A 13072-nucleotide genomic window follows, 5' to 3' on the forward strand; every position below is an offset into this window, starting at 1 on the left:
CTCAACACTACATGGAATCCCATGTCCATTTTCTGTGACTGCTTCAGGGAAGCAGAGTTTCAATACCAAGTGTGTTACCTTTGTTGATAGCGTCATCCATACCTTTTATGAGAATCCACAAAACACATTATAATACACTGTTCATAGTTGATTGAAGGAAATATATTTATTTAATTGCCTTTGTCCTTCTTCCTTTTTCTTATTATCGCCTCCTAGGAAAAGACCCTATCATCAAATCAGCTGCAGTGTTGGCCTTTGGTCTAGTCAGTGGGGAGGATCCAGGTTACTCCTAAATTAGAGCAAGTGGTTCTTTAATTCTCAGCTGGTAGTATCGCTTGCTGGTTGTTGCTTAAAATCCCTTTAGCAGCATTCCCTTCTGCTGAAGTTGTTCCAAATTACAGTGTGCTCCCTACCCCAATCCAACATCCAGCCCACACACTTATGCACACATGCAACAAGTTGAGTTCCCAAGTGATTGTGTCATATCTCAAAAAGAGGTTATGTTCCTACTTGAAAAATACAATTATTACACATGACATACAAGATTTCAGAGCTTGAACAGGAGAGCAAGAACTTCATGGGTAAACCATGGTATTTGTAGTTCAAAACATTTCTTAACATTAAACGTGTTCTTTGAAAATGAATAAAACCACTAAATTATTTCTCTGCCTTTTCACTTTTAAACAGAAAAATACATTTTATGTTTCAGAAAATGTCTCCACTTAATGTAATTTTGAAATATACTATCAGTGAATTGAAAGGTTTTGGCAATGCACGTGATGAGAAACTCACTTAAGAATTTTCACTATAGTTTTTGACACCAGGGACAGCTAAATAGGTGCACCGTTGTGATAAAATTAATAGTTTTTATTTTGGATGGCCAGCCACACTGGGAAAAATTAAGATGCTCTAAAAGACTTAAGTAATATCATTTTATACCAAAATCTTTACACTGTCAACTAGATAAAAACAGTAATTTGAGACAAACTGTACACCCCTGTGTCATCCAGAAATGAGAGCTTGCTCTTTCTTTCTCTCTTTTCCTCCCTCCCTCCTATCCTCTCTCTCTCACACACACACACACACACACACACACACACACACACACACACACACTTAGGTTGGACCTGCCATGTTACACCTGGTTGAGGATTCAAGGATGCAGGAATCCTTCCTTTCTGAGAGAAAGGGAGGGTATTGTTCACTTCTTCTCTCTTTTTTTTTTAAGTTGTAGTGGGTTACGCTGAATAATTGTGGAGTTTTCACCTTAAATTCTGCATACATGGAAGTGCTCATAAGCTCAATTTATCTGAGATGGATGAAATTATTTAAAATTTTTACTATACCAGTATGGCATACAGTCGAGCTCTAGCTTTGCCTAAATTCAAATGCTGGCTCTACCACTTACCTCCATCAAATTACTTAAAATCACAGCCTTCGGCTCTCATCTGATACACAGGGTTACCTAAGGTTAATACCTCATAGGGTTTTGTGAGGATTAAATGCAATAGTACATATAAACTATTAACTAAAGTTCTTGGTATATAGTAAATATTCAATAAATGCAATGGTAATTATGATTACAATTATTACTGCTACCACTTAAAAAACGATTTCTTACGTTTTCTAAAGCCCCAGGTTAGTGCAAATGATAAAAATTGTTCAGAGATTTCCTCCCATTCATACTCAAAAATGTTCATTTTGAAGTTTTTTTTCTATAATGCCTCCTCCTGAAACCCCTCTGGCTTCCCACCATCCAGACCAGAAATATTTGTCAGAGCCAAGTAGATTATTAATCAAATGGAGCCTAAAGAAATACTTGGGATTTGTTTTAATTGTGGTTTAAAGGGCTTTCTATGCTACACTGGCTTATAAAAATGCCAAGAAGTTAAAAATGAAGTAAATTTGAATAAAATTTCCAGCTTTTGGAGCATTAGGTACAGCAATCTGTTAGTCTGTGAAGAAAAAAGAAGTCAGATGATCAAGACTTTTCAGAAAGAAGTCTGGTTTTGACTGATTTTTTTAAAAATCAGGATATGTAATCTGTACCTTTCTTCACTTGTTCTTATAAATTGGAAGGAACTTCAAAGCCAAACAACATTTTGAAGTACTTTTGTCTTAACTCCTGGGAATGGTATACCTAAAGAACAGGTCTTTTGTTATGAGAGAAACTTAGCATTTTTCTTTCAAAGACAATCATCATTTTTCAAAATAAACTACTGGTTTGATGCTCTTTTCTCTACTTGAAACACATTTTCTCCTGCCTGCCCAAGCAGGGTATTTGCTATTGAGTGATCTTGGTTCTCTTTGTTCTCCCCATCTGATGTGCCTTTGATAGCGGATGGTTTCTCGTTCTTTGGGAGCAAATCCAGATGACCTGAAGGACCCAATTAAAATTAGCATTCCACGCTATGTTCTCTGCGGGCAAGGAAAGGACGAGCATTTTGAGTTTGAGGTCAAGGTAAGTGTCCCTTCTTTACTCTTCTTGAGGAATGGAGGTTTGGGGCTATGCAGTGCTTTTCTTTGTCTTTTCCTTTTCTGTGTGTGTGAAAGGAAAGGAAGCTATATGTGCATATTTTATTTTGTAAGATGTTGGTCATACCCTTCTTTATACCAGTATGTGAAAGTCTCAACTGTGTAGCGCGTGGAAAGGAGTTATCCCACAAAGGTAGTGGTGATTGATGAGTCAGGCAGACACAGAAGTTGCTGTCGCTCATCAGCCCTACAGGCATGGTGACCAGCCATCCCAGGTGGCCCAGGATTTTCCTGCACTCAGCATTGCCAGTTGCATGTTCTGGAAACCCGGTAGTGCCAGGCAAACTAGGGCAGTTGGTCACACTACCCATGGGCTTGGGCTAAATTTTCCTCTCTATAAAAATGGAAATAATATTTATATCACAGGGATATCAGCCATATAAAGTACTGAATCTAGTGCCTGGTATGTAATAAACAATTATAGCTATTACTATTATTACTACTACTGATTTTATTGTTGTTTCTATTATTATTTAGGAAACTTTCCTAATCTGCGTTAGGCATTATTCCATTTATACAACTTTTCAGGAAGAGATGTGCCTGTTTTCTTACATCATACTTTCCAAAATAATGACTTCATCTAATTCCTAATTTATTTCCATTGACTCATAGCACTTCATTAAATATTGATGTAATGACTTTCACCAAAGTCACCAGTATATGGCTGCAGAAAGGTGTTCTCAGAAGTGGTCTTGGTCACATAAACACTAGACTGGGAATCTCGATGCTGACTTCTTTAGGCTCTGATTCTGCTGCCCTTTGCCGAGTGACTAAGTGTTTTATTCTCTCTGAGCCTCAGTTTCCTCATAGATAAAATGAGGAAGTTGGATAAGACCTGTGATTTCTAGATTTCTTCTTAGCTGAGCCCGTTGTGGAGCAGCTATTGTAGGAGGCTGAGGGAGGGAACCTGAAGCCAGCCCTCCCCACTTCCCTGCTGCATTGCGCCTTTGCAACCCCTGGACCCTTGGCTATTCCTTGCCTTAGACATGAATGTTCTTTCAGTCTTCTTGGAGAAACAGTGCAGGTAACTAATGTTGTACTGTGTCCTTGACCCAGTGCTTCCCACGGCCCCTGACTTAATGTCTCATTGCTGGTCAGTTCCTTTTTCAGCCATTTGAAATTGTCTCTGTGTGTATATGTGTGTAGTATGTAGTGTGTGTGCATAGAGTTTCTTTTGTACATACATGTAATGGTCTATACATACATAAAAATAACTTCTAAGTGTGTTTGTATTATACCCTTGTTTTTAAGTAGAGGGTAAAGACTGGCTTTTACCAGCTCAGAATTAAAATCCTCCAAAACAGAACTCTCGGCACTGGAGGACATGCAATGATTTTAATTGCTGCATAGATTTATTTTATTTTAATAGATAAATGTGTTAATAAAATATAACTATTAAATGAATTTCATGCATAAAACTTAAGACATGGATAACAAAGATACTTAATTTTTTTAAACTGAGGATGATCTCATTTGTATGTGGAATCTAAAAAACAAACAAAAACCCAAGCTCATAGATACAGAGAACAGATCAGTGGCTACCAAAGGGAATCGGGGGGCTGGGGGTGAGGAGAGGAGAAATAGGTGGAGTCAAAAAGGTCCAGTTATAAAATAAATAAGTCCTGGGGACTGTAATGTATAGCATGGTGACTATAGTTAATAATACTGTATTCCATATTTGAAAGTTGCTAAGAGAGTGAAAAAAAATTGTAACTATGTGGTGACAGATGTTAACTAGACTTATGCGATGATCATTTTGCAATATATACAGATATTTAATCATTACGTTGTATACCTGAAAATAATACAATGTTGTGTGTAATTATATCTAAAAATGAAAAATAAGAGAAACTAAGTTGATTTAAATAAAAATTGCAAGCAAATAATAGTCCAGGCCATATGTAAATCTGGTCAAAATTGAGAAGGTGCTACTGTAAAGGCAAGTTAGAGAAACCAAATACAACATAATTACATGAGACCTTTCAAAATTTAGGCTTTCACTTCAAAGTATATAAAGTGCAAATTCAGAGAGTTTTTCTTTCTTTAAATTTACCAAAGTGAAGTTCTGAAAGCATATCATTGTGCTTCCTTTTTGTGTGTATCCCCGGTGCTATCATCATTAGCACCAGGAATGGCCTGTTAGCACTTACCTGAAGAATTCCCAGTTCCCATGCAAGCAGGGTGTCCTGATGCATTCACAGGTGTGCCACGGGCCTCACATTGTCTGGGGGTTACCTGGTCACAGAAATGTCAGGGGACAGAACTAGAAACAAACATGACATGACTATACTCTCGCTCCACTGAATAAAACAAACTAAAACGGCCAAGCTCCAGCAAAGGTCTAGCTTTTAGAGTAGTATTGTGTGCACTGATGTCCTGTCCAGTCTCCTCCAAGTAACCTTGACAAGTCAGGGAACTCCTGTGTAAAATGGCTAATGAAACCTGCCCTGCTGAGTTGGTATGAGGGGTGCGTGAGCTTAGGTATGTGAACTGCTTAGAATAGTGCCTGCCACATACTAAGTGCTGGGTAAGTATTTGTTATTAAACGTAAATTAATTAATTAAAACAAGATTTTCCTCTTAGAATCCCATTAATGACTTCCAATGTTCAATTATGTCTTCATTAAAGGCTTTGTATTTCATGGGCTTTCTATTATCTCCCTCAACATTCTGACTTCTAAAATTAAATATGTCAACCTTTTCCATCCATCATTTGACTATGTCATGCGGAGGCAATGTTTTCTAGAACAAATAGTCATACTTAGGAGATAGTTTGTTTACTCCTAAATTATTCTTTTGCTGAGCCAGTGGCTTTAAGAAGGCTAAGGTAAAAAATATTAGTTTTAAAAGAGACTTCTATTTTGTTTTAGGTCTTCTTACAAGGAAAATCTTGTTAATGTACAAAGATATGTTATTTCATTGTATACTTCAGAAAAATCTTTGTGGCTTCTCCTTTAAAATCTAATTTTGTTTTCCCTCATTTTCTCATGAAGCTCTTAATGGTCTTCTGAGGTTCTGAAGGGTCTCAGCAAGGTATTGTGCCCCCTTTGACCACCAGGGGAAGGTCTTGACATCCTGATGACTGTGCAGCTTGCTGGTGGTTGCCGCCAGTTCATTTCAGGGGCTGAGCTGACTTGTGAACACACAGAGCCCACTGGGTACAAGTCGCCACTATCTTAGATGGCAGGCCCAAGAGAGCCTGGGAAAAGACCGTACTGTACGTAGAGGTGTGGCTGCCCTGTAATTTACCTTCTTTCAGCTTTTCCCAAACCTTTTTAGTTCCCTCGCCTCCTGCCCTTTTCTGTCCACCCTTACTTAGAAGGATTTATTAATTATTTAAATCATTCCATCTTCCTGACCATTTTCATTTTAATCCCCAATCTGCTAGCTTCAGAGGTCTGTTCATTGCAGAATGAAGTAATGGAGAGCCTTGTTTCAGAAATATTCAAGGTAAGGTTCAGGGAATGAACCAGTGAGCATGTACACACACATACATGCACACACACAAGTGTTCTCAAAACTTGTCTTGTGATTCCTGGTGGATCCTGAAGAAGTTTCCATCATTGGGCTTTAAAATGAGAAAAACAATGCTTTTCTTTAAACTGAAAGATACTTAACTCAAAGGGACTGTCATATCTTCTTTATTTTAGGGAATAAAGATAACTTTTATGAAATAACTGTGAGGATAGATATGTATATAGGGTTTTGTTTTGTTTTTTTTTTGGTCACATTTTTAAAATCAACTCTATTGAGGCATATTTACATACAGTGAAATGTGCACATTTTAAGTGTAGTTTGATGAGATTTGACATATGTATACATACACCTATGTAACCAAATAAGATTTTGAACTTTTCAATCACCCCAGAAAGTTTCTGGTACCCCATTGTAGTTGGTGGCCACATCCCACCTTCCCATTAGCATAGATCTGTTCTCTGTTAAGAGGGATCAGATATGTCCGTTCTCACATGCCACGCAAATGGGATGAGGCAGCATTTTCTCTTTTGTGTCTGACTGTTCCCATTTTGTGTGATGGTTTGGAGATTCATCTATGTAGATGAGTATAATAGTAATTTATTTCTTTTTATCACTCAATTGCACCCTAATGTGTAGATAAATCACAAATTGTAGACTGGAGTTTGCTTCAATGCCCTTATTTGATAATACAAAAGTTGTCATTTCCATGTTACCCCATCCCCTCTTCATTTTACTAACCCTTGGAGGACACATGCCAGTTCCCATTGTCCTTACAATTACGTCCTCCAGCAAATCCCAATAGCACATTCTTCTGGGTCTGTGTCCATGTTTACCTCAAGAGATGTGTGCCCTGCCAGCCAATGACAGAGACAGGCGGAGGAGCTGAAAGCATGCCAATCTGGCTACTCTCTGAGAAGAGCACCTTCTGTGTTACATGCCATTGTCACCTGTTCGTCAGGAGAATGTACCTGTACAATATGTGCCTGTACTGCATGACAGGTAATACCACTGACTGGACTATGATGGTCATTTGAAACTCCTTCAAATACTTTTCAGTGATTGACATGTGAAATCAATTACACTGCATTTTCCTTGCCGTTTTCAGGTACCTGGGACCAGAGTGGATAGAATTTAATTTTTGAATTACATTTCAGCATGATACAAAATACCAGCCTAGGAACTGTATGGTTAAGTCTAATAAGAGACTTTCATAGTCTTGTTATAGAAATAAGCTGCTGTTTGTAGCATTGTTTTAAATTCTCTGCCTTTTAATTTACATATTAACATGATAATATAAAGAAACAAGCCAACAACTTCTATAGTTTTTAATATTTTGTTTCATGATAGCTTTTATTCTTAGAAAAATTGAAAGCACTATTTCAAGACTGTCTTCCCATTCCTTCCTAGAGTGGTGGCGTCTGCTGTGCCCCACCCCCCATTCTCCGTCCCATCACCTGGTTTATCCTTCACAGCAGCAGGCACAGCCTGCAGTCACAGTGGTTTATTTTTTAGCTGTGGTCGTGTTTATGGCTAGTCTTCTCTGTAGGTGAGCACTGCATGGGCCCTGTCAGTCTGTCAGCCTGAGTTCCCAGTCCTCACTGGGCCTGACTGGTAATGGTCACCCACTAGAGATCAGTCATCAACACAACTCACACAAGCCCTTCCGCAAGGTATCCTCGCTGGATACCGCCTGTTTAGCACTTCGGGGATTTTGTGACCATCTGTCCCTTGTAAACAGCGCCCACTCTATCCCCTCCTCCTTGCCATGGGCTCCTCGTACACTATCCAAGCTGATGGATTCAGTCATTGATGCTTCATCTCGCTCCTTATCTTCCTCAGGAGGCCGCTGGATCTCCAGTCATCTAGTAGGTAAATCAAGCTTCTTGACTGTGTCTCTTGAGTCCAAGACAGCTGCTGCCTCCTACCTCCCTGCCTGCCTCCCATCTTCTCCAATATACCAGTGAGCATGTACACACACACGCATGTACACACACACACACGCCAGCATGCTCGCATGCACGTGTCCTGGCTCTAGCAGTCTCCAGCAAGTGCAGAGTAGTTCAGGTTTATTCTGGCTTATCTGCAGAGAAGGGCAGACCTCTGCTCACTCTTCCCATTCTGGGCATCGTTCTGCGCTTCTGGGCGCTCTCCAGTGCCTTGTCCATGGGAGTGCATGCTGCAGTGTGCTCTCCTTTAGGGAGACTTCTGGCACCCGAGTTCCATGCCCCTCATGCTGTTCAGTACAGCGCAGTTCATTGTTTTTTTCCCACATGGTTCCAGGAAGTCGGCCCTTTCTCCAGAATCCCTTTGATCCACTTGCTGACCAGGGCTACCCACTTCACCTCAAACACACGACATCCAAAACACAACCTGTCCTGACTTTAACCATCTGATTTTTGTTGAAGGTACCATGGTAAGTCTCCTCCTCTTGCCCCAAAATGCCACCTTATTATGCTGTAACTCCAGGCTAATGGCCTGAAAAGAAAGAAAGAAAACAAGGATAATGAATGATAATATGAAATTATAACCTATTGGAAATTTTCCGGCACAAACTTTCAGGCCACCTGCAGATAATTGTTTAGTACTGGGGCTCATTTTCTTTTCAGTCATGTGAGTTTAGATATGTGATGGACATTCCCTTCTAATTTCAGCCATTGTGGCACCAGGGCTCGGAAGATGCTAAGCACCCTCACATCTGCAGGGTCCTCCCTAAACAGAGGAGCCGCTGAAGGTGCAAGGCTGTAAATTGCAAAACTTCAAATTTTGGTATCTTGCTTTCTAACTGAAGGACCACATGATAGGGACTACAGTGCCAAGACTGATGGCACTTCTTAACTTAAGGCAGTGGGAGCAAACTGCTGGTGGATGATGTTTATTATTTGGCCTGAGAACGTGTTTAAAATTTTGATTAACTTGTCAACATTTAAAACTTGGGAGATCTGACATGGAAATACAGATTTTCCAAGTTTCTGTAAAATGTCAGAAAACATGGGAATCCCCAACTCACATGCCCACAGGGAAGCACTGGCCAGAGGGGAGCAGTGGCTCCTTTGGGTCAGGCTCATGCCTTTGCTTTGCCACACACCACAGAGCTCCCTGTCCCAGAGGAGGTCACCTGCTAGAGGGGTAGCCTGTAGGTTCAAACAAAATCCAATGGCACTGTACAGAAGGGCTCACAGACCAAATGAAGTCTCTGATGATGATGTTTATTAAATCAGTTTAAACCTATACAGAGAAGCCAAGGGAGGGATAGGCAGTAGATAGAGCACACTACCTGACCCCAGGGACACACTATGTTCACCTGTTCTCTCTCTGCGACCTCAGCCTTTCCCACTGTGCTTACCAGGACAGAGTTTTTAGCATGGAGCCTTGACCAGACACAGTGCCCAGAGGAATGCATGCTTGTTCCATGGGAGCATAGCTGGCTGGTGACCTGCTGAACAGGTCTGGTTCTTAGGTGTACAGCACATGTGGGACCAGTGCAGGACCAGGCCAGTTGTCTCCAAGGGTTGTCATTTCAGAGTTGACATAATGTCAACCCGGAGTGAACATGATCATGACTTAATATTTCCTATATCTAAGTAGCATTCTTATCTGTCCTATTTATTCTATATTTGGCATGTCTTATAGATTATAGGCCTATATTTAATTTAGCACATTTTAGGAATTCTTTTGAGTCTCACAGCTGCTTGCTTACTTGTTATCTGTTCTGACATACTCTGTGAGATTTGCCTATATTGCATAAGCTTCCAGCTTACTTATTGGCTGCACTTAGCCCTTATGAGCTGCATCCATCCTCTGTAGCAGGATTGAATGTGATCAAATAATACAGAGACATGGACTATGCTCCTTGTTATCTACTGTCACAGGGCCTCTTAGAGTTTCCTTCTGACTGATCCCCGTAGGCAATTGAGTTTGCAACATCTTTTTAAGGGAGGATACTAACATCTACCAAATACCTCCTTCATCTTTTTAGGCACTTTGCCAGACATTTCCACAAATATGGAAAGTGTAGCAAAATGGGGGTTTTACTTGCATTGAGTGAATTAGGTAAATGATGTGTGATTTGCCAAAGGCCACACAGCTGGTAAGTAGATCCAGGTACTGAATGCTCATGTTAACTCTTAAGTCTTCTGAGCCATACTGGTTCCCTTACTTACTCATTTTAATGTACCTTGTAAATATTGCTGATTCCTGCACTTTTTAGAAGTTGAGGACATATTTTGTCCTAGACATAGTGGCTGTTTCCAAATCCTTGGCTGTTCTCAAAAGTTGCTGTTATTTGTGTGTGTTTTTTAACTTCTTAAATTCTGGCCAAGTCACAGGCACTTTGTAAAGTGGGACTATTGCTAAGGCTTTGATAAAACTTGAGAATTTGATGGTGGATAGATCTGCCAGGAAGCATAAAGAGGAAATGCCCAGAAAATTTGCAGTTTGGGAGTTAAAGCAATCACATTTACAGTCAGAGAAATTTTTCTTTATTTGGCAGAACATAAATGAGAGCCATTTCGGTCTATTAATTAAACCATGCATTTACACATCTTTTAGAAATACTCCCAACTTGATGTAAAATAAATGTTCAGAAGGATCTGTGTGTTGGTCTCTGAATTTCTGCTTATTAGTAACTTGATAGATTGTATTCCGGCATGTATTTTAGCATAGCCAAGACAAAGGGAGTGTTGCATATGCCATGGTCCATCGAGATTCAAATATGCAGTTTGTGTATTATTTTTAAACATAAATAACAAGTGAAAGAAACAGCATTGGGACTTGAACAATCATGTTTCATCCTTAGTATTTTTTTAAGTACCCTCCCCATCTTTTTGAGAACTTTGTCTTTCACTTAAAAAATTAAGAAAAGACATTTACCTCTTTTCAGACAAAGCAACTAATCTTTTATATTACTTTTACTTGGGCAGTGTATTTATCTTCACAAAGTAATTGCTGCACATTTTAGAAATGATGAAGAAAAGAGATTGAGTCTCAAGCACAGAAGATAAGCAGTCAATACCTTGTGGCTATACCTTGAATTTCCATCTCAATCTTGTTTTCCTCTATAATAATATATTAATTTTTTTTTTTTTTAATTTGAGAATTTGGGGAGTTTTACATCTCTTCCTAGAACAAATTTAAAATAAATTACAAAATGGTTTAAACTCCCCTTTGTGCAATTACTGCTCATGAATACCCTTGCCTTTCATTAGTGCACAATGCAAGAGCTCCCTTTAGAAACAGGACCACAGTGCCAAGAGTTACAGTTACTGCGCACCAAAGTACTCTGCTGGTTGCTTCACTCATTTTTTTGTTTTGTTTTTTTTGTTCATCTGCAGGTTAGGTATCATGAATTCATTTTACAGATGAAAAGATTAGGTCTGGAGGAGTTGCATAATTTAGCCAAAGTTACACAGCTTAATAGTGACTGGACTAAAGTCGGGATCCAGGTCTGTCTTAATCCCAAGCTTCCTATTATTTCATTCTCCACTGATGGTAACAAGTTTGCATTTTATGCTTTGCTGAATATTTGGATAACTTGAGGGAAAATTGCTTAGGCTGTCATTCTCACAATTTCCCATAATTTCAAAGTAGAATAATCCCCTCCGCCTTCCTCATCTGCTTCACAGATGTGTTAAGGAAAGGGAGAAGTAGTTATTAGTAATGATCTTGGATTTGAAAGACATCCATTTTATCGGAATCTTAGGGTTTTTGTGCATTCTTTCAGATTTACCTTCCAATTTGTAAATATACTAAAATAAATAATATTCCTATTTTGAAGGTGCTGAAGTTGAAGCATAAGTAAGCCATCATTCTAGTTATTGTAGAAGGCTGAGATTTTGGTCTTGCATCACTTCATAGTTTTTTAGCATATGATGTGACTCCATAGTCAACTGCTGGGCTCCTTTCATCATAGCACACCAGATATAGACCAGGTTCAGAAGCCAAAGGCTGAAGGCACCTTCTGTGCTTGTTGGTGATGCATCTACACAGATGGATGTCTGGATAGTTTCCTGGATCATAAAGCTGACTAATCTGAAATCTGCATGGGTCTCCTAATTTTAGGAATTTTCATTCTTCAAACTTCATATACCTCCCACCCATGATACCAGCAGAGAGGGGCAGATCTAGCATTGGAACTAGATTCCTCTCTCCTTGCACAGGTCTCCTGCAGAGACCCAGCTTCTTCCCTCAGGTGCTATTGATACAGAATTTGTGGAGTTATTTGGGCTGTTGATTCATGGAGTCCATTGCAGTGGAGGGGGATTTCTGCTCAGTTCAGGAACCCCTTATGCATCTTTTGGATGTGACTCAAGTGGCAGCTATTTCCTTGGATTGGGGAATAGTGCCCCTGGTTGGTCACAACACAGTCTCTTTTCCTTTGGTCCTCTTGGCTAGAGACCTAAGCACTCCTTTGGATTTCCCCAAAGGAAAGGTATGTAAACTTTCCTAAAGTGTCCCTAGGGGAAACAGCTATGGAGGCACATTGCAAATAACCGAAAATACCCCACTAGGCAATTATGTTCTCCCCAAAGCACCAGCATGCCCTCTCCTCCTTCCTAGGTAACCTTTGGGAGCTCCCTTGCTAAGTGGAGGGATTCAGCTGCAGCTTATGTCCTTGGCTTTTATCCTCAAGCTCGCATGTCCAAAGGACCGTAATATTCAGTATTTATCCCCCAAAAATGAAAACACTAATTCAAAAAGATATATACACCCTTTGTTTATTGCAGCATTATTTACAATAGCCAAGATTTGGAAATAACCTTGGTGTCCATTGATAGGTGAATTGATAAATAAAATGTGATATATATATATTCAGTGGAATAGTACTCAGTTCTAAAAAGAATGAAATCTTGCCATTTGTGACAACATGGATGGACCTAAAGGGTATTATGCTAAGTGAAATAAGTTGGACAGAGAAAGACAAGTGCTTTTTTATTTTACTCATATGTAGAATCTAAAAAAGAAAACAAATAGGCTCATAGATACAGAGATCAGATTGATGGTTGCTAGAGAGGAGGAGGGTAGGGAGATGGGAAAAAAAGGTGAAGGGGATTAAGAGGAACAAA

General features: G+C 39.5%; 1 protein-coding gene across 4 annotated transcripts in view; it reads left to right on the forward strand.

Annotated features, from left to right (window-relative positions):
- Nucleotides 1-13072, forward strand: part of KIF16B (kinesin family member 16B) — a 313474-nt gene that overhangs the window by 228768 nt on the left and 71634 nt on the right. For 3 of the 4 annotated variants that reach the window (XM_090286026.1, XM_090286027.1, XM_090286029.1), the window contains one exon: nt 2339-2461. The exons of the other annotated variant lie outside the window; for it this stretch is intronic. In XM_090286026.1, coding sequence (XP_090142152.1) covers nt 2339-2461 — 123 coding nt within the window. The remainder of the gene's footprint in view (nt 1-2338; nt 2462-13072) is intronic. 4 annotated transcript variants of the gene reach the window in all.

The sequence above is a fragment of the Furipterus horrens genome, unplaced genomic scaffold, assembly GCF_987537825.1.
Source record: "Furipterus horrens unplaced genomic scaffold, mFurHor1.1.pri manual_scaffold_8, whole genome shotgun sequence".
NCBI classification, from domain to species: Eukaryota; Metazoa; Chordata; class Mammalia; order Chiroptera; family Furipteridae; genus Furipterus; species Furipterus horrens.